The sequence below is a fragment of the Diplotaxodon limnothrissa genome, linkage group LG7 (genome assembly GCF_057381915.1).
Source record: "Diplotaxodon limnothrissa isolate DT_005_m linkage group LG7, D_limnothrissa_male_GT1.1, whole genome shotgun sequence".
Classification (NCBI taxonomy): domain Eukaryota; kingdom Metazoa; phylum Chordata; class Actinopteri; order Cichliformes; family Cichlidae; genus Diplotaxodon; species Diplotaxodon limnothrissa.
In genome coordinates, this window is record NC_140602.1 from 52,266,822 (window position 1) to 52,286,360 (window position 19,539).

The following is a 19,539-nucleotide window of genomic DNA, read 5'->3' on the forward strand; positions in this document are numbered from 1 at the left end:
GTGTGAAAACCCCAGAGGAACCCTCCCGAGGGATTAATAAAGTTTTATTTAATCTAGTCTAATCTAATAACTTTAACTATTTACTCAGGAACAAATAAAACACCGAAAAAGGCCAAACAATAACATGTTTAACCCTCCTGCCATCCTTTAAAAAACTCACACCCATCACCCTAGGGACCATTCTCAGCCACGCCATAAAAAGACCATATATCCATATTTTATTCCACTTTAAATTAGCCAACCTTGTAAAACTACTTCTCCCTGAAATATTCATGTAAAGTTTTAATTATATTTTCATTGTTTTAACCCTTCAAATCCCAGTGTTATTACATGAGCGCCCTGTGTTATAAGCCCCAAAAACCAAAAAACGAAACTAAATATTTCCACAAAAAACCAGTTGAAGTAATATGTGATTGTCATTATAAGTAGGCCTTTAGATGGACCAAAGATTGGCACCAACATACATTTTGACCTGCCATTATTTTTTTTGCATTTTTTTTGCAATTTAAAAATTAAAACTTCAAGGCCCTGAGTCTTCATTGACATCCAAGAAAAGAAGAAAAAATAAAATCATATGATGATAATTTGGGGTTGAAAAATAGCGTTTATAATGGAAGTCAATGGGCAGAAAATGGTCCCCAGGGTGATGGGTGTGGGGATTTCTGCTGCTCAGCCATTTTAGGCTGATTTAAGGAATTCACACTGGAATATTAACATTGACAGGTAAAAACTATCCTGTGGCAAGTTTGGTTATATTCCACTGAACACAGTGGAAATGGCAGCCATTTAACACATAGCAGTGGCACAAAAAGGTCCCAAGAAGGCAGGAAGGTTAAGTTATTTAAGTGACGTTTATATCATGTTTAACCTGAATAGCAAAAGACCGCGGGGGTTTGAAAACGATGTGCCGGGAGTTTGCTGCAGATATTTGAAGTTTACACAGCTACATTCTCACCTGAAAATATGTTAAAAGTTTATTTTGCGACCCAGAAAGAGTAATAAGAGTGATATTAAAACTAAGTAGCTTCAGTAGCCATTGTTGGAAACTGGAATTGGCTGGGCCAATCTGGGATATGGTTTTCCAATTTTGATGTCGGGAGAATGGTGGCTCCGGGAGATTTTCGGGAGGGGCACTGAAATTCGGGATTCTCCCGGAAAAATCGGGAGGGTTAGCATGTACGTGTGATAGATAAATTAATAAAATAATAATAATAATAATAATAATAATAATAATAATAATAATAATTATTATTATTATTATTATTATTATTATTATTATTATTATTATTATATTTAAGCTGTAGCTGTAGGCGCTCGTTTCTGGCACTTTCTAGTGAAGTCCTTCCCATCGTGTCACCGTGCTTCATTCATATGGTTAGCCGGTGCTTTGGATTTGGGGTAAGATCCTTGTGGCCACCCCCTGAGAAGGCGTGTAGTTGCTCGATGCAACCGCTGGGCTTGTAACTTGACACCTGGCCGTGCGGTGCATTTGCCATCGCTTTACCCACAGAAAGCCTATTTAAAAAGGAAAGGGATGAGTCCAACGCTCCTGACTCCGTAACCCCCTTTCAAAAGAACCCAGCTTTCGCTCTCCCTCTCTCTCTCTGGCCGCGCGTCCCTCCAAACTGGATCGGCATAAATGAATGAAACACAAGGGAATATCGACAGACAACCGCACAGGAAAACTCTCTGTCAAAGCAGCCTGTCAGGAGGAATTTATACTGGACTTGACAGGCAATTCAACATGAGTTTTTTCCTCTGGAACTTCACCTCAAGCTTGTCAAATGCGTAAAGCGGCGACCGGTGTCTTTTTTTGCCCCCCTTGCAAAGGAGTCACACTGTGATTAAAGGATCAGGTTTTTGACTGCCAGGACAAATGAATACAAATGAATTTAGGCACCCGAAGGAGAGATTGCAGAACCTCTCATCTAGACACAAAGTAAGTGACATTTGTTATCACTGTTTTATTTTATTTTAACGACTTTTTTATGTTATGTGAACGGGAATATTCAAAACATGTGTACCGAAAAACAGTTTAAAGACCTGGATGCCTCCATGTGCGTATCTGATGATGTGCCGGCTGGCTGTTATCCAGCTCACAGTGAAGAAATTATGTCCACATGGGGAATGCTGAGTCTCTGAATGGGGTCTGTTTGGACCATGGGTGTAATTTGTTATTTGCATGGAATACCAAACAACTCCATTCGTGCAGATATTTTTTACCTCCCCTTTATCGGTTCTTACGTGAAAAAGCCGGTTCATTCGGACGCAGTTTGCGTAGGTCGTGTTTAATATCCGCACGCAGTTCGCTGACATTACTGGAAGTGTTCATTAAAGTGACTCATCTGACAAAGCAAGCAAATTAGGGAATCATTCGTACCCATAAAGTTTCATGAGAGGTCCATCAGCATCCACTAAGCCGTTTGGTAGATTATTACGCATGCTTTTCATGTTTTTCCGTTTACGCGTTCCCCACATGGCACTTTTACGAAGGCTAAATAAAGGGATACTTTTTTAATGGTTAAAAACGCTTTCCCCAAACAAACAAGCCTAAACGAACGCATACGTTTCTGCGACAGCCTTAAAGTATTTAATCAAACATCTGCAACCGATATGAGCTTTACTAGAATGTGATATAAATTGCAGATGTTTTATGGACGTGTTTACAGCATAGGTCTCCACAGACAGTAAGTACACATGGGAGCAGCGCAAAGCCGTCTGTACTACACTGTTGACTTTTTGGTGAAGTTCATGCTGCAGCCTAATGTTGCTGAGCTTAGATGTCATCCATTGATCCATTTCTTTTTTGCATTCAGTTGTGCACGCAGGCGCGATTCTAACCTCATTGAGTACTGAACAGCTGGTTTATTTGACAGATTGCTGGCGAGATAGCAGCTGTACAGTCATTTAGGGAGTAGGAAAGTCCGGACAGTTGACCCATCGTCTGCTCGTTTTTCATTAAAACAAATTGGCGCAGGTTGTGTCGGTTTATCACACCTACCTGTCGCGCGTAAAGAAACACGGCTTTCAAAAGCTTTGCCTCCTCACTGTGTTAGTCACGACTCCACGGCGCTACGACTGCATTATTATGGACTGTGATGAAGTCGAGTCTGTCTGTCTGCGATGTGTGCAGAGAGTTTCATTCTCTGTGTGTCCACTTGGTGTCTCCCTTCGTGTCCCGCTCTTTACTTTTCACACGCAATCAATCCTCAGCAATGCATGATTTTTTATCCTTGAAATCAAACTGAAAAGATGAAGTTTTAAATTGATTAATTGATGACTCATTGACCAAAGGATTGATTAACTGCAGTCCCTTCCAAAATCCAGCTCAGAGCCTGAGTACTCTGTAGAACAAGGTGTGGATTATTTGAAAAACTGTCTGAAGTGAGCCATTAGCTGACTGCAGGGAGAAAAGTGGATTGACACTCTTAAACCCTCCTCCTCCTCCTCATCAGCCCTTGTTAGTGTCAGCTCATCCACAGGAATTTTCCACTGTGTGTGAATGTGAGTTTGTGGTCAGGGGGAAGGATCACCTTTGGGAAATCCTTCAAGAGAATCAATAAGAAGGCCAAAATTGTAAATAGAAATGGAAACTACACTGGCCTTTCTGTGTTTTTCTTTTTCTTTTTTCCCTCTATAACTGCAGAGAGGTTGGTGCTTCTGCGTATATGTTTCTGGGGGAATGGTTTGTCATGGTTGTTGGGGGTGGGGGGGGGGGGGTGTCTAAGAACACAGTGGAAATATTAGCAGAACATATCGTAGAAGAGAGGATATTTACTATTAAGTTTGCAGATTACTGATGCTGATTTTATAATGAGCAATACCTTTTTGCCACTTAGGGAATTGTACAAAGATTGCAACAGTTTCTATTCACTCACTGTCTCACTCCTTCCAACAGTTTATCACTCTGTTAAATTGGTTGTTGATCTCTTACCATTATTTTTCTTAAAATGGCAGATTTGTGGGCTAATCACTTCTTAATCTGGAGATAAATATGTTATCAGCAGTGCATGGCAGTTTTTCCCCCATTCTGTGCTGGGACTTCAGTGTATCATTAGGCAGCCTAACGCACAGTATGTGTGTTAGGCTGCCTAATGCAGTGGATGACTTAGGAGGAGGGATTGCTCATCCAGTCTGTATTTTGTCCACTCAGCTTAGGGAAGAATCCCCTCAGGGAGTCATGTCATAGCTCGCTGTTGCAGTATGAAAACCACACCACACAGGGTCAGCGTACAGATGTCAGTTTATTTGATTTAAATATCCACTGCATACAAATCCCCCTTCAGCACAGCCACCTTCAAATGCTCCACACAGGAGAAAAACCTGACCTGTCAGATGCCTTTCAAAAGCCCCCTCTCCTAATGAAAATCTAAACAAGCTACTGAGAACTTTTAATGTGAAAAGCCAAAGAAAATGGTGCTGTTTCCTAGGAAACCCGGTCCAGTTTCCACAGATGTAAACAGCCCGAGGAGTAGAATAAAAGTTGTCGGGGCTGCAGTAAAAACCTCATCATTCATGACTCATTTTCAGAAAGCGGATCTCTCCCTCCGCTGATAAGACACTGAGTCACACAAGTCCACACACATACACACACAGTGACACACAAACACAAACACATCCCGAGCAACCACAGCCAGCTGTGTGTGTGGATGAGTGTGATGACGCTTCATTAGCAACTAGAGGATGGAAGGGTTGGAGACACAGACACCACAAACATGGATGTGAGCACACTGTTGCACACGTGCATTCAGATACACACACACACACACACACACACACACACACACACACACACACACACACACACACACACACACACTGGTTAATGTTGGAGCTGTAGAATTGTTTCTGAAGAGAGGCAGACACACGTCCTTGTCTGGGATAATGCAAATCGCTCAGCTTATGCAACAGTCACCGTCTTTCCCACATTTATGTATTTGGAGCCCTGTTTGCCTACTGTGGCCCACCAGCAACAGCTGTTATATACATTTCCTCCTCCAGTGTGTGTGTCTGTGTGTGACCATGTGCGCCTGGATGACCTCCAGTGGTAAACAGTGGTTCCCCCAGCCTGTCACCAGATCTCGGACCCCTACTGGGATCTCAGTCCACTTGCCAGTCAGTTTCTTTAAGTTATGCTGCACACCTGGATGCGGTGAGGGTGCTGAGAGACATTTTGTTTTTGTTTTTTCTGCACATGTGTGTATGTACGAGCGCACATGCATGCACATTTGGTTGGTTTTGGGAGTCTACTACAGTATTTTTGTCTCCAAAACCACAATGTGTGTGTGTTCTTGTGTTTCAGAGAGATAGAGGCTCGCTGAGATCTAAGTGCTTTAGCAGACTCCTGCTTGTGCCCTCCTACTGTAAACAGTTGTGTCACAGTTGAACAATATGTTAAGGCATGCCTTCTATGGTTAAATGCAAATAATTACATTCATTAATACTACTTTTTTGTCAGGGTTGAGACAAGTGTCCAATGTATCTGTAAATTGAGATTTGTGGATTTATTATATGCTGGAACAAAGACTTTTGCATTCTCATGTTGTGACTTGTTAGACTGTTTGTCCATCAGGGACTTAAACGTAGGACCGGACTACCTCTAAAGCACTATGAGGCTCTGCAGTTACCTTGGCAACACCTCTAAGTAGTTATTTGGGGTTAATGAGGCCAAGGCTCTATCTAAATGAATGGGGAGAGAATTATATCTTTAATGTTAATGGTAAAAAAAAAAGAAGTTTCTGGCTTTATTTATGACTCAATTCATGGTGCCAATATGATCAACATCTCTGCCTTAGCCAGCAATCACATTTGATTGATTGATCATAGTATGGATACAGTTAGTGAGGAATAACTATGAGAAAAAGAGTTAAATAGTCTGTCCAATACCACGTGATTGTTGCCTCTCTCTGACATCCTTCTCTTCTCTTCTTCCAGGAGAGCCCTATTGCTCTGTACCATTTTATATTGTACTTGTTACCTGGGACTTACACAAGTACCCTCTGAAGGTAAGCTTTCCATACTCACCTCCACGTACTGCACTTTCTGACCTCTTTTGTTTGTGCTGAAAAAAACCCCAACTCTGTAAGACTGTAAGGAACCCTGGTGAGGTTTTGCAGTTATTCTTTGCCTTTTTGGTCAAGGCCCAAGCACATAAACACTTTGCTAAGAGAATTGGGCCAGCCGTTGCCATAACAACAGGTGTTGAGTAAGCTAAGTCCAAGGATCTAGGGAGTGATCAGCTCAACCATTCAATGATCCAATGTTGACCATTAATCTAAAAAAAAATGTAAAATCTCATGTCAGTCAGAGGTTAAAGTCAAAATTTTGTCTGGACAGCTGCACTGCTGAAGACCCCACTTAGCAAAGCATTTGTAAAGGCTAATATTCTTCACAAGGGCAAAAGGGAAACGTTTGACGATGTGAAACGTGTACTAGAATTCAGAGATGCCTAAATCAGGAGCTTGCCTCCACTTTGCAGAACATTTTATACAGTTAAGTTAATTCAGTTTTATTCATACTTTATTCATATAGCACCTGTTTACAAAGCATTTAGCGAGATGCGCCTTATTATTGTGCTCAGCTCTTTTGCAGGCATGTTTCATCTACCGTAGACATCCTTCTCTACGGTAACTGTTCAGTCTCCTAACAGGAGACTGAACAGTTACAGGCTTGCTGGTCAATATATAGTCAAGCATTTTGCAGCTATCTAAGCCACTGGTATTGGTCAAAAAGACTGCATAAGGACTTTGATGAGGCGAGCAGAGTCATTATCCAGTAATGTTTCTCCATAAATGCAGGATGTTAAAACATTTTCAGCTGATTGCTAACAGGCTTGCCTTTAACCGAGATCTTAAGTCAGTGTTACATTCACAATCTTGCATCCAAGTAGCCTTAAAAATCAGTTATTGCAGATTTAATTGAAAACGTTGAGTGTGTTTCTGTTTGATCTCCTTTTGGTACCATTTGGAAGTTTCCTCTGATGAAGAGTTATTGATACAGTCCAGTGAACTGCCCCCCTACTCTAGTCATTATGATTGAGGCTGACAGCACACAGACTTCAGTAGGCCCGACAAAGCAGTGACTGAAAACTGATGGTCGACAAAACCAAATGTCATTTCAGTTCATTACATCAAGGCTCTTCCACAGTCACAGTTCTGCAAATAAGCCTTTGAAAAGCTGACACTTCTTTAAAGTGTCTGGTGTTAACAATTAATGTAACATAACAAGTCTTGGTGGCGATAATTCACCAGAGGTGTAAAATTTAGTAGTCAGACCTAATAAAGTTAGTTGGACATGTTTGGCTCCTTTTTGAAAGCTGAGTTTAGTTTTTAGGCTCCGTTTCATCCTCTAATTAGCCTTTTTATTCAGTAAAGAGTCTCTGTTTTGAACTGTGAAATGCAATGAACTGTGAAAGGATGAACAATAAGAGGAGGAATGTTCAGCAATACGTTCTTGCTGATCAGCCTGTGAGCAACTCACTGTCCCCTGGCACACGGATACCTCAGTGCAGCCTAAGACTTCTTTTGGAGGCCAGAGTCAAGGATTAAGTTGTATATTGAACACTGACATGATTTTATTAGGAAAAAATGTAGCATTTTTTTTCTGCAGTGGAACAAATTTTAAAATGTAAAAGGGGAACAGCCAGGTAATGATTATGGTGAACAACATCTGCATTTGCACGTCATCCCTCACTTTCATTCTTGAGTTTCCAAATCATATGACTCCCCATTCAGCTCTCCATCCTTGTCTGTGTGTCTCTTGAAACATTCAAATAAATAAATTGCCAGAAGGTTGAGGAAAAACAGGAAAATTCCAGATAGACCATGTTTTACCATGTTCTGTCCCTTATCTAAGCATTGATCATAAGACGAAGACTTAGTTTCACGTTTTAAACATATTCAGTAGTCTAATAAGTGATGATTCCAAATATGATATTCAGGGAATTCAGGCAATATATTGCTGTGTTGATGATTGGGGATGATGAGGAAATATCATAAACTATTGTAAACTAGCACAGATCGGCCCGAAAGGGATTATTTCAGTATAAATCAGTGACTTCATCCTCTACAAGGGATACGATCAGAGAAAAGAGCCTTGGACTTTCACTCTATCCTGTTTGAGTGAATTGGCACATTGCGAGACTATAAACTCTGGCCATGTGTTAAACATGCATCTGCTCAGACACTTACAGTATGCTTTATATCTGAGACTGTGCTGTTAATTTATGCCTCTGTAACAGTAGAATAGAAGAATTGGAGACAATGTACAGAACAGATAGAGGTAATGTACCCGCCTGCCTCATTGCCAAGTTCCTGTTGTCCTTTAATGCATCAGAGACCACACAGAGAGTAATATACACCATGCACAGTGTGAATATTATTCCTGTTTTATAAAGCTCTAATGGTTTGAACTAAAGGGAAGTCTTACAGCCTTATACATAGCACGTAAGGACCATAAAGAACTTAAAGCAATCAGCGGAGAAAGAGTCGTTTAACTCAAGGTTCTGTTTTCAGTTTGCATATGTTTAATGTCAAAGTTTTCTAAACCTCTTTTTCTCTCAGCTCAAATATTCCTTCAAACTTTCCCTGCAATTATATGTATTTTCAAAGTCTGGGGCCCAACAGTTTAATAAAGCAAGCCTTGTATTATAGAAAGACAAGCATGTCATTCAAGTCCTCACTCTCTATAGTTTACCAGTGCAGCACATCCCAGCTGTCTTTCCCACTTTTTCTGGTATCTCATCAACACTGCTTTTCCATGGATTCTATACACATGTCCCCATTAGACAGGCCCCAGTGACCACAGGTCAGAGTGAGCCCGCAGACAATAAAAATGGTGAGGGGCCTAGGTCTGAGATCACAGGTCATGGAGAGAATGAGGGCTGTGGGACTACTGAGACTGAAACTCTGAACAGAGAGTCAAAGTTGGCTGAAAGGTTGGAAACTGTGCTCCGAACTCTCGAGTTGAGAGATGTTGTACTCACTTGTGGTTTCTGTGGCCATGTTCTGAATGTCCACGCTGACTACATACTGATGAGAAGGACAGAGACGAGATGGGAAAGAGGTTACATGATGACGCTGATGTCATTTAGTTCATTCCCTCGCAAATTAAAGGCTTAAAAACAAAGAGACACAAAGAAACGTGTCTATCAGTATAGCTAACATTGTCAGCACTTGAACATTAGCTTACAGTACAGCATGCATGCATTAATATGAACAGAGATGAATAAAATGTGTGCCTCAAACACACATTTGCAACAAACACATATTTGTCAGCATTACAAAGCATGCAGTGACCTCGCTTTTGCTTTTCAAGTGCGTTGGCCAGGTGGCTACTAAGAAAGGATTAGGTCCTCTAGTCTGCTTGTACGTTCCTGGTACTGGCTGGATGCTTTAGCCTTGACTCACCTGCAGTGAGTGCAATGCTTAATTGGTTTAGCATTCTATTTTTTTATGACCATATATCCATTCTTTTCTGCTCTATATAACCAAAATTTCATTTGAGGTTTATGGGGTCCAGAGGAAAGACAAAATTAGGATAATAGGCATACACTGGGAGAGGTGTTTAGGTTTAACTGCAACACATTTGGATTGTCTTATCAAAGGATTTCTAATAATTCCTGTTGAACGTTTGACCTTTTAAACTCTAATCACAGTAAGCTGAGATGAATCTCTATGAGTTTTAGTGTTATAGGGTTCAGTAAGGTTTTAGATTACTGGCAAAGATCAACATTATATTTCACTGTGAGTGCAGTACAGAATGTGGTGTACACACGCTGCCCTTGTGCGACACTTTAAGCTGTTCAAGGCATCACAAAAGCCAGACATATTGGAGCAATGTGAATTAGCAAAGCCACTGACATTTGAAGTAGACCTCTGTGCTGTTCAGCAACATAAGAAACAAGATTGCTGCGTACTCCTGCCTGTCTGGACATAAATTTATTTTGGCCTAAAGTTGCTATAAACCATCTACAGAAGCACTTAGATGTGCTCAAAGTCTGCTGAGTTCATTATTGTTTTGAATCTTTCTTTCTTTTTGCCTGTCTCTTCACTCTTCAGTGTTTAAGCTACAGTATTTTGTGAACTGCTTCAATATGGACATGATGCAAGCCTCTCGTAGCATAGGAGTCTTTAGTTAAAACAAAACTTTGAAAAAGTGAAATGTTTTGCACCAAATTCTTATGCAAGAACTCAGATTGTCTCATTGACATTTAAATTATTTTTCCACAACCATTTAAAACATGTTACAGTTTGGGCACAAATTACAGTAAAAGTTTAAAACTAGTCCAGATCTCAGTGTGTTCTCTTGTAGTTCTTGCGTGATGTTTGATTTATATTTCTAAAGTTGCCTATGTTGTTTATTTTATCTTGTTCCTGATGATTACCAGGTACCAAAAATATGAGATAACAATAACCATAAACATCACAAACAAGCATGTTGTAAACACTATTTATCTAACACAGCCCTTTTCTTCCTCTACAGATGTGGACATTCTCCAAAAGTTGGGGCTTAAGGGAGAGAGGACATCACGCATTCTGCCGGCAGGAGTCATTCCGTTCAGATCGGGGATCATCCTCAACCAGCGGGCGCATATTGAGGCTCCATTGCGATCAATCTTTCCTCCGGCCATCTGGCCTAACCTCACGCTGGTCCTGAGTGTACGCTCTCACCGTATCAACAGCGCTTTCCTTTTCACCCTGCTCTCAGACCACAAGAAGCTGCTTCTTGGTCTACAGCTTGTACCGGGAAACCTGGTCCTACACACGGGACCAAATACCTCTGTGGCACTGCCCTATGAGCCCCACGATGGCAAGTGGCACCAGCTGGGTCTGGGAATTAATGGACAGAGAGTGACTCTATATGCCTCCTGCGGAGGGCAGAGTGTTCATGCAGACTTTGGGTCGGACAGTGAAAAGGGGCTGGCTCCAGAGCTCCATGGCTCGCTGCTGCTGGGGAGGACAAGCCAGCAGCAAACTTCAGCACACTTTGAAGGAGCCATTTGCCAGTTTGATCTGGTCCCTTCTGCACAGGCAGCTCACAACTATTGCAGGTACATTAAGAAACAGTGCAGGGAAGCTGACACGTACAGGCCTAACCTTTCTCCTTTGCTGCCTATTGTACCGAGAGAAAGAAACATCACAGCTACTGCTGCTACCCCTAAACGTGGAAGCCCAGTAACCGCCAGGAAAACCACAGGGTTCAGCCTCGCCAGGAGCGCTGCTGCTGCAGCCTCAGCTGTCAGATATGTGGCCCCCACCCAAACGATAAAACCGAACCAAGGGACCATCATCCCAAAGACCCTGTTGGGAACTGTGATACCAGTTACAGACCAAGTTGGTTTGGTTTCACCACCTCTCAAGACCAGAACCAGCACTGTCACAACACCACTCAGGACAGGAGCACCACCCACGAAACCATCAACGGCAAGACCCTCCAGTCCTAAAGCTTTTAATCAGAAATCCTCTAAACCTACTCCATCAAAACCCACTCCATCAAAACACAGTCCACCAAAACCCACTCCCCCAAAACACAGTCCACCAAAACCCACTTCATCAAAACACAGTCCACCAAAACCCACTCCATCAAAACACAGTCCACCAAAACCCAGTCTCTCTTATCCCACTCCATCAAAACCCAGTCCGATAAAACCCAGTCCCTCAAAACCCACACTCTCTAAACCCACTCTGTCAAAACCCACCCCTCAAAACAACCCAAAAAATGCAAGTGTGGGAGCAAGCAATTCAAAGAAACCTACGATACCAGTCAGTACCAGCACCAAACCCTCCAAGACAAAGCCTAAACCTGCATTATTAGACCAAGGTGCAGTCCCAAAGAAACCCCAACCCACCAGAGCCAGTAAAACTCCTTCCAAGTCTAAAGTTACATCATCGAAAGCCACTCCGTCCAAACCCAAACCAGATTCTCTAAAAGATGCTCCTTTTAAACCAACAACATCAAAGGTCAACCGCTCAAAATCAGCCACCCCCAAACCTACAGCTGCTAAAACCCCTAAGCCAACAAAGCAACCAATGACCACCAAGGCTCCAGTCACCCCAAGACCTACTAAACCTTCATACAACCCAGTTACACCACCTGCTACTGATGGCTTCCAGAGCTGGGAGGTGCCACCTACGCAATTCTCCATGCTGGTAGAAGCTAAGGGAGAGAAAGGAAATGTAGGACCGCAGGTAAGAACTTTTGGTCAACCTGAGCTGTTTAGTGAGACTGGTTGTGTGTAAATGCTACAAGAAAAAAAATCTATATCAGCACTGGTGTTTTGCAAAATCAAGGTGAGCAAGCAGTGCACAGACTATGTCTCATCTCTGTGCCTGCAGCTGTGTGTGGCAAGTTTACATTAGTAAAGCAATAAAAGTGAATGGAGCTTTTCTTTTAGCTCATCCCAGTCTGCCTTGGTCTTTGTCACTTGTAACAAAGACCAGTGCAGTTTTGATTTAGGTGTTTTTGGGTTAGAAAAAGACCACACAGATATTTAGGTTAATATGGAACAGTCTCCTTTGCCACAGAGGTTTGAAGCCCTGCTATATTTCTCTAATTCTTTTCACCTTACTCCATGCACAGAGCCTTCCAGTCTGGCTGTGACATGTCAGGTCTGACGCCTTGCCGTCTCAGCACCAGATTCCTCTTTCAGAGAGTTCTGGTGGAGGTTGCATGGTCTCGTTTCAAAGCCAGGTCCAGGTCAAAGGTTAAAGCAGTCAGCAAACATTCAGCTTCCCAATACAGGCGTTAAGTTAGGCGAGGCCCTCCTTCAGCATCAGAACAAGTCTCAGAAAATGTGCTTGTCTCCACGAAGCAGAGAATACCTTTGTGTACACAACTGTCTACACAGTTTCCCAACTCAAAATGTGGTCAGAATGATCAGACCACAATGTCTCTGTCAGTGTCTCTTGGGTGTGTTCATACTTGTACCTGTGATTAAGTCATCTTAGTGTAAAGTGCAAGCAGGGCCTGCTCGTTTGATACGTGTGCCTTGCTTATTCTTTGCAGCAGCCTGTCATTTGGTGCTGTAGACTGCAGAATACAGTGTGTCTAGGGCTCGCTAATTTACCTCTGTAGTGATGTCCAGTAGATGCTTTACTGTCATTAAGGTGAGCCAAGTTGCTGGCATTTAGAAACCAGGACCTGTAATCTTGATATGAAGTGCAGTCATTTACCGAAGAAAATAAATTGTAGAAGGATCAGTAAGGGAAGTTTGAAGATTATTTACCAAAGGACTGTCTGGCATATCCACAAGTGCTGATACTGTGCTGAGGCTTATGCTAAATGTAGGTTAAGTTGCATTAAATGTAGGGTAGGTTGTGGTGGAGTTCTGGCCCTGAAGTACAATAAAGCCATAGAAATGCTCTGGGCTTTATCTTAAAAGTGCTGCAGTCGCTCTTCTGAAGCACCTTTGGCGCCTCACTCCTACCATGAAAAATGGTTTCCTTTGACATCTGCTCCACTGCATTTTTTTGAGATTGAATTTGAATCTGAATTGACTGTATGGAAACATACTTCTGTGCTCAGTTAAAGTGCACTTTATATATAAGCTTTTAGAAAGGAAACCTTAAAAACGCGTTTTTCAAACTCGCCAAGCACGATTTTCATCGCTGTAAACGTAGAAACAGAGTTTATCGTGTATCAAAGGACAACTCTGTGCACAGCAATGCACAATTCATATATGCAGACGAGCACAGCCAGCATAACTGAAAGCATCCTTTCCAGAAGCCTGAACAAATTGTCTTAGAGAAAAGAAATGAGGTAAGATTGACAGGTGCAAAAAGGAAAAGACAGTGAAGTAAATAAACAAACCAGGCTAAGAAAGGAAGGCCGAGGCAGGGGGTGTAAGTGTGAAGACGGACACTGGTGTATGTTGATGTTGACAGGTCTTCAGGCCACCATAGGGCACACCACCTGCAACAGTAAGGGTGGTCTCTACTTAGGAGGTCATTGCGGAGGAGGAGATGGTTCCAGCACAGTTATAAATAAATAAATAAATAAATCAGAGAATAGACAGACACACTTTATGCAGGTAGTGACTATTATTAGAATAACCCTGAGGATCAGACATGATGTCTGTGTGTGTAAAGAATGAGTTGTGGTTTTCTTTATTTAAATTGTTTTTGAATTAGTCTCTTCTTTCTTAAATTCTTTTTGAGAGCTAAAATGAGTCAATATCAAAAAGCGAGATGCTGCTTATTTTTTACTACTCGACTATTTATCGATTTTTTTGAGGACAAAATATGTAAAACGTGTTATATAAACACTTTACTACAAGATGCTTTAACAACCAGAAGCCCACATTGTTGCCTGTTTTGCCAAAATGACCAAAAATACTGTTTTCCCTGATTTCTGCGTTTTCTCCCTCTTTTTCAATTAAAAGAAAACAAATGAGCACGGGCCTGATATAGACACACAGGGGCATTGAGCGGTGCAGGAAATGACCTGTTATTTCTAGTGTTTCTACGATTTCCTGCCGCAAGGGCTCAAATCCTCTCGATGGCTAAGGGTGAACTCTCAACACCTTGAGATGGAATTACTTCAGAGGGAAAAGGTGTCGCTTTGTGTGCGGTTTTTTCACCCTGTGGATGAATGGCAGCCTCTGTGATGTAGATGAATCCACCGAGAAAATGCATTGGATGAGAGTCTGGTTCTGTCAGTGTATGCTAAATGAATATACTTAGTCATTGTGCTGTATAAATGGTGTATCAGACTGCAACACTAACCAAATAATCTTTCTGTAGGGGCTGCCTGGACCTCCAGGGAAGCCAGGCGTGCTAGGCAAGAGGGGTCCTCGGGTAAGTGTCTTTGACCACCCCCTGACACCTCCAACCAGATCGAACACATTTTCATAAAAAACGATTCTGTCTGTTGTTGAGGGTTTTTTGTTTATTGTTTTTTTTTTAAATAAATGTAAATAAGTGTGTGTTTTATCCTACCTGTTGACCTAAACCTCAAAGGCAAAAAAGCCACAATAACCAAACAAGACGCAGTCATGAAAATAAAAGCCTTCCAAGTCCCTCCTATCAACCCAGCGCTCACACATATACTCACACACAAAGTCTTCCTATGCAGACAGATTGACCATATTCAGCATGGGGATGCGAGTGCTGACCTCCCACCCCTGAGCATAAACAGGAAAGCTTCTATAAAGACGGTCTTTGAAAAGGCTGCCTGTGCCACAGGATGCCTAATAAAAGCACTGTAAACAGACAAAGAACACATGGCTTCACTGGACTTTCTACTTCCGACTGAACTGTTGCAGCAGACTGCACCAACACTCCATAGGAATCCCATTCTGGGCTAATGAAAGACTTCTTTTTTCCAAGGAAGTTAAATAAATCTAGTCTTCTTACAGGAGCTCTCTTCCTCTGTTTCTCACTTACTGTCCCATAAAATGTAAGGATTCAGCCTGACATTTGTTTGTAACCACGACGGCAGCACGTTTGCATTGCCCAAACTGAACTATCATAACCCTTTAACGGATTGTAATAAAATGTGTTCCTCTTATCCAGCAGTACCCATAGAGGGAAACAACAGTAGAAGTTTTAACACATACTGTGTTGATTTACATAAAATGTACCACAAAAAAATCAGAATTCTGAGGAATTCTGACAATTTTGGTGTCAATTTTTTTCTCCTTTTGTTTTTGTCTGAAAAATTACATCACCCCCACCAATCAACAACTTGTTGTATCCTATCAGCACATTGCATTATCCCCTAATGTCAATTACCTCATTGATATTAGCGCTTAGCACAGTTGTGCCTGTGGTATCCCTTATGTTCTTGGTGTTAAACTGTTAATTACAAGGAAGGTACTGCAAACCTGCATTAAAAAAAAAAAGTCTGACATTTTATGCACTACACAGTGATTTCAGATATCCTTTATATTTTTATTTGTTGTTGTTTAAGTATAATATGTACTACGTGCTTATTCCTCCATGTCTGCAAGACCGTTAAGCTAAAGTCTCTGCGATCCCCAGCGCCACTACATATGTATGAAAAGCTCTTTGTCTGGCTCTAATTAAAGCTATTTAAGCCCAATCAGCACCTCCCGTTCTGTCTGTAGTACCAGTTTCACCACATTGGTCCCTCTTGTGGGATTTCTTATGATCCAAATCAAACTTACCTGGAATGAATCCTAAATAGGGTTTAAAAATCTAAGCAGAGAGCTGCGTGAAGCCAGTCAAGCCAAGCATGAGTCTGAGTGGAAATATGTTTTGCGCAAGAAAGCTGAAACTTTCCTCCAAATGTATTTTGGAAATTTACAAGGAGAGCTGTTAAAGCTTTTCCTAAGGAACACTTTCTCTATTTTGGACTCGTAAGCAATGAATGCGTAAGATAAATGCAAATAAACAGAAGGATAACTTTGATAACTGCAGTAGTTCAAGCAGGAAAAATGTGCTGCAGCATAATCCTTAATCACTGGTTGGATCCCAGGCTGGGCTGGACTTCTCAACTCTAACTTGCCCTTGATAAAGCTTTAGCATATGGCAGTGACCCCTTACCATCATCATAGCTTAGAAGTGACTTTTGTCAAACTCAATAAACTATCTCAGCAACAGCATCACGCTTATGTCAAGAGAGATGTTGAACTGCTGGTGGCATTCTCAGTGGAAGTGGTTGGTTTGCAAAGGGCAAGCAATGAAAAGAAGTCATTTTCAGTAAGGATGTATTTATAAATCCAGGGGTCAGTTGCAAACGCGCTGCCAGTGTGATTTAGTTTAACCCACACACTTGGGCCCATAAGCGCTCACATGGGATTGTATGCGTGCTACAACACTAATCCCTCCGTGCAGCACAGACATACCGTATGTGGGTGAGTTTACAAACTGCCTATATAAAGAGTGAGACAGATTATGGCGCTTTCCTGTAAACAAAAGCATTTATCAAATTTAACTGCTGCTGCCATGTGTGTGTGCAAACATAGAAAGCCACACACACACATGCTAACATGCACTCCGCGCAAAGACATGCTATGCAAACTCTCCCCTCTTAGCCAGATGTATGTGTGGTTTCAATTTAGGAAGGGAAATTTACTTGTTGGTCACTTAAAAATTTGAATATATGGTGCAGATTGCTTAGTCTGCAGGGTCACAGGTAGGTTCTTTTGTTTGAAAGACTAGTTTCTGATAAAAGAGCTCTACCAGGTTTGACCTTCTGTAGCCTGGGATTACTGGAAGTCTGCATGATGACACACAGAGCACCATTGAGCCCAAGAAGAACCAACCATGAACCTTGACCTCTCATCCCACACATGAGAGTGCGAGATGCCATCTCTATGGCAACAGATGTGAGTACAGAGATCGTTGCTCAGTACCCATGAATAGTCGGGCCGAACTTTTTCGAGTGTATTTGAGGGTATATAATGACGACGATGGTAGGAGGGTGTGAGTGGAAATGTGGATGCATCGTCAGCGCACAGGCCTATATCTATCTGAAGCCTGTGTGTGTGCGTGTGTGTTTGTGTGTTCATCTGGAAACTGCTGGGTCAAAAGGGTCTTTGTGTGGGTGAAAATATCTCTGTCACCCATCTTTCCTCCTGCATTCCCTCCAAACCACTCCTCTGTCGCTAACCAAATTTCCCCTACCCTGCTTCACCTGTATGCATTCAGATCCCAGATCGGCATACGGAATAGAAACCTGGAAAACTTTAAAGAACTTTCAAATGAAAACATGTGCTCCTCTGTTGGGCTCTTTCGGTAACACCACGCAACAGATCAGCTTTTCAAGGGTCTTTATAATCCCTAGAGTAAACTGTGTGAACGGGTCTTTCCTCTGGAACAACTTTGTAATGACCTCCGGGACTATAAAAATCACAGACCAATCCCCTTTTGGGCACTTTGTTTTGGCATAAAAACCACATCTAGGTTTCCATCTTAATTTCCAAACTCGTCATTCACATTATTAATTATTACTATTATTGTTTTAAATACCTAAATAATACTTTAGACTTTTACTCGTTATTTCCTTTTTCATATGCTAAAAATGTTGGCACAGAAGCAGTTCATTCATCCCCATCTGCTTCTGTTATTATAGCATTTGAGTGTAATTCATGTAGCATTAAGCTGCAAATTCCACTCTTTTTATCCAGCAGTGGCGAGGTCTGTTTTCAGACTTTTAACAAACAGTGAAATATCTTTAGGGGCAAAGGTTCGAGTGTCTGTGAATGCTTGGTGGAATCTTTAATTATGAGGACATCCAGCAGTTTCACATGCTCTCTTGATCTAATGTTAGTTAATCAGATACTGCCCCGTCTGCTCTCATTTGGCACAGCATCATACAGAATCTCTTTTATCTTTAATATGGTGGCTGTACATACATTTAAAGTCTCTTTTACGAGCTAGTGTTGAAAGTCAGAGTATGTTTACAGCACAGCCCATCAAAAGGCCTCATCTAAAATATTCTGCGTGTGAACGTGACTTTGGCAGTGATGTCACGTATCCAATTTTAAGTGCGTATGGTGCATGTGTTGGCTTCAAGTTGCACATATGTTGTTGGGCATTTTGGTATATTTAAGCATAGGTATTTATATACAATATGGTGGCATATGATGAAACATTAGAAGCTACCATTTGTTTAGATTTTCACCATTTTGTCTCCAAAGAACTGGAATAAATTACACAGAGCTAGCAGCACTATTACCGCAGGAACCACAGCAAGTATTGCTGTTCAGAGGTTGGTGGCTTTTTATTTGATAGCCCTTAGCTTGTGTGTGCCCCACCCTGGTCTTCTCTAATTAGACACCTGTTGCGAGAGAGAAGGAGCAAGACGCGGAGGCGAGAGCACTGCAGCAAATGTTAGTGCCAGCCCATGCCTACTAGAGCACTTACCAACCTGTGGTAAGCCACAGGGTTAATTTTGAATCATGTAATTCAAACTTGTCTTGTTTGTGTAAGTTTATTTAGGGCACAACAGGGACCCTTAATGCTGTCTGGACAGACCAGCTCTCGAGGAATGCCAGCTGTATACAAAACCGAAAATGAAAAGGGAAGCATGTGGGAGGACAAGAGGCGAGGTCTTAACTTGAGAATGCTTGGAATGAGAGTATTTCAAAATCGTACTTTTTCTTATTTTCTTTCAGAGGCTTACTGCTACAATTGCATGTGCTCATCTGAAACATGGCCAAAAATTCAAATAATGAGTTCAGCGTATGTACAAATAATGCATGTAAGCCAAAAGCTCAGGCTTCAGACTGCTCTAAGTACTCAGTTTAGGTTTTTTTTTTTTGTTGTTGTTTTTTTTACTCATGGCTCTCTGTATGAAATCCTTACTAAGGTCATCCCAAGCATAAGAGAAGCCCCATTTGTTTAATTCTTTTGTTTGTGAGGGGCAACCAATCAGAAGAACGTTGGCTTAAAGGCAGTAGAAGGGTTGTAAAACAGCTTGTTTCAGACGAAGGGCAGATGCACAAAGACCCAGTAAGACCTGAGGACTCTTTTGACCTGTGAATCATGCAAAGTAAATGGACTGGTTCTTCTATGGCACTTTTCTACTTGAGCTTTGAAAGCGCTTTATACAGCATGCCTCATTCACCCACAT

The 19,539-nt window shown here is 41.7% G+C and overlaps 1 protein-coding gene across 2 annotated transcripts in view; it reads left to right on the top strand.

Moving 5' to 3' along the window:
• The first annotated feature begins 1,601 nt into the window (after window positions 1-1,601).
• Window positions 1,602-19,539, top strand: part of col27a1a (collagen, type XXVII, alpha 1a) — a 64,269-nt gene continuing 46,331 nt past the window's right edge. Inside the window, exons 1-5 of one of the 2 annotated variants that reach the window (XM_085358409.1) lie at window positions 1,602-1,939; window positions 5,935-6,005; window positions 10,483-11,504; window positions 11,706-12,188; window positions 14,742-14,795. In XM_085358409.1, coding sequence (XP_085214535.1) covers window positions 1,887-1,939; window positions 5,935-6,005; window positions 10,483-11,504; window positions 11,706-12,188; window positions 14,742-14,795 — 1,683 coding nt within the window. In that variant the 5' untranslated portion in view covers window positions 1,602-1,886. Of the gene's footprint in view, window positions 1,940-5,934; window positions 6,006-10,482; window positions 12,189-14,741; window positions 14,796-19,539 lie in introns of both variants that reach the window. The other variant, XM_085358408.1, reaches the window with a different exon arrangement.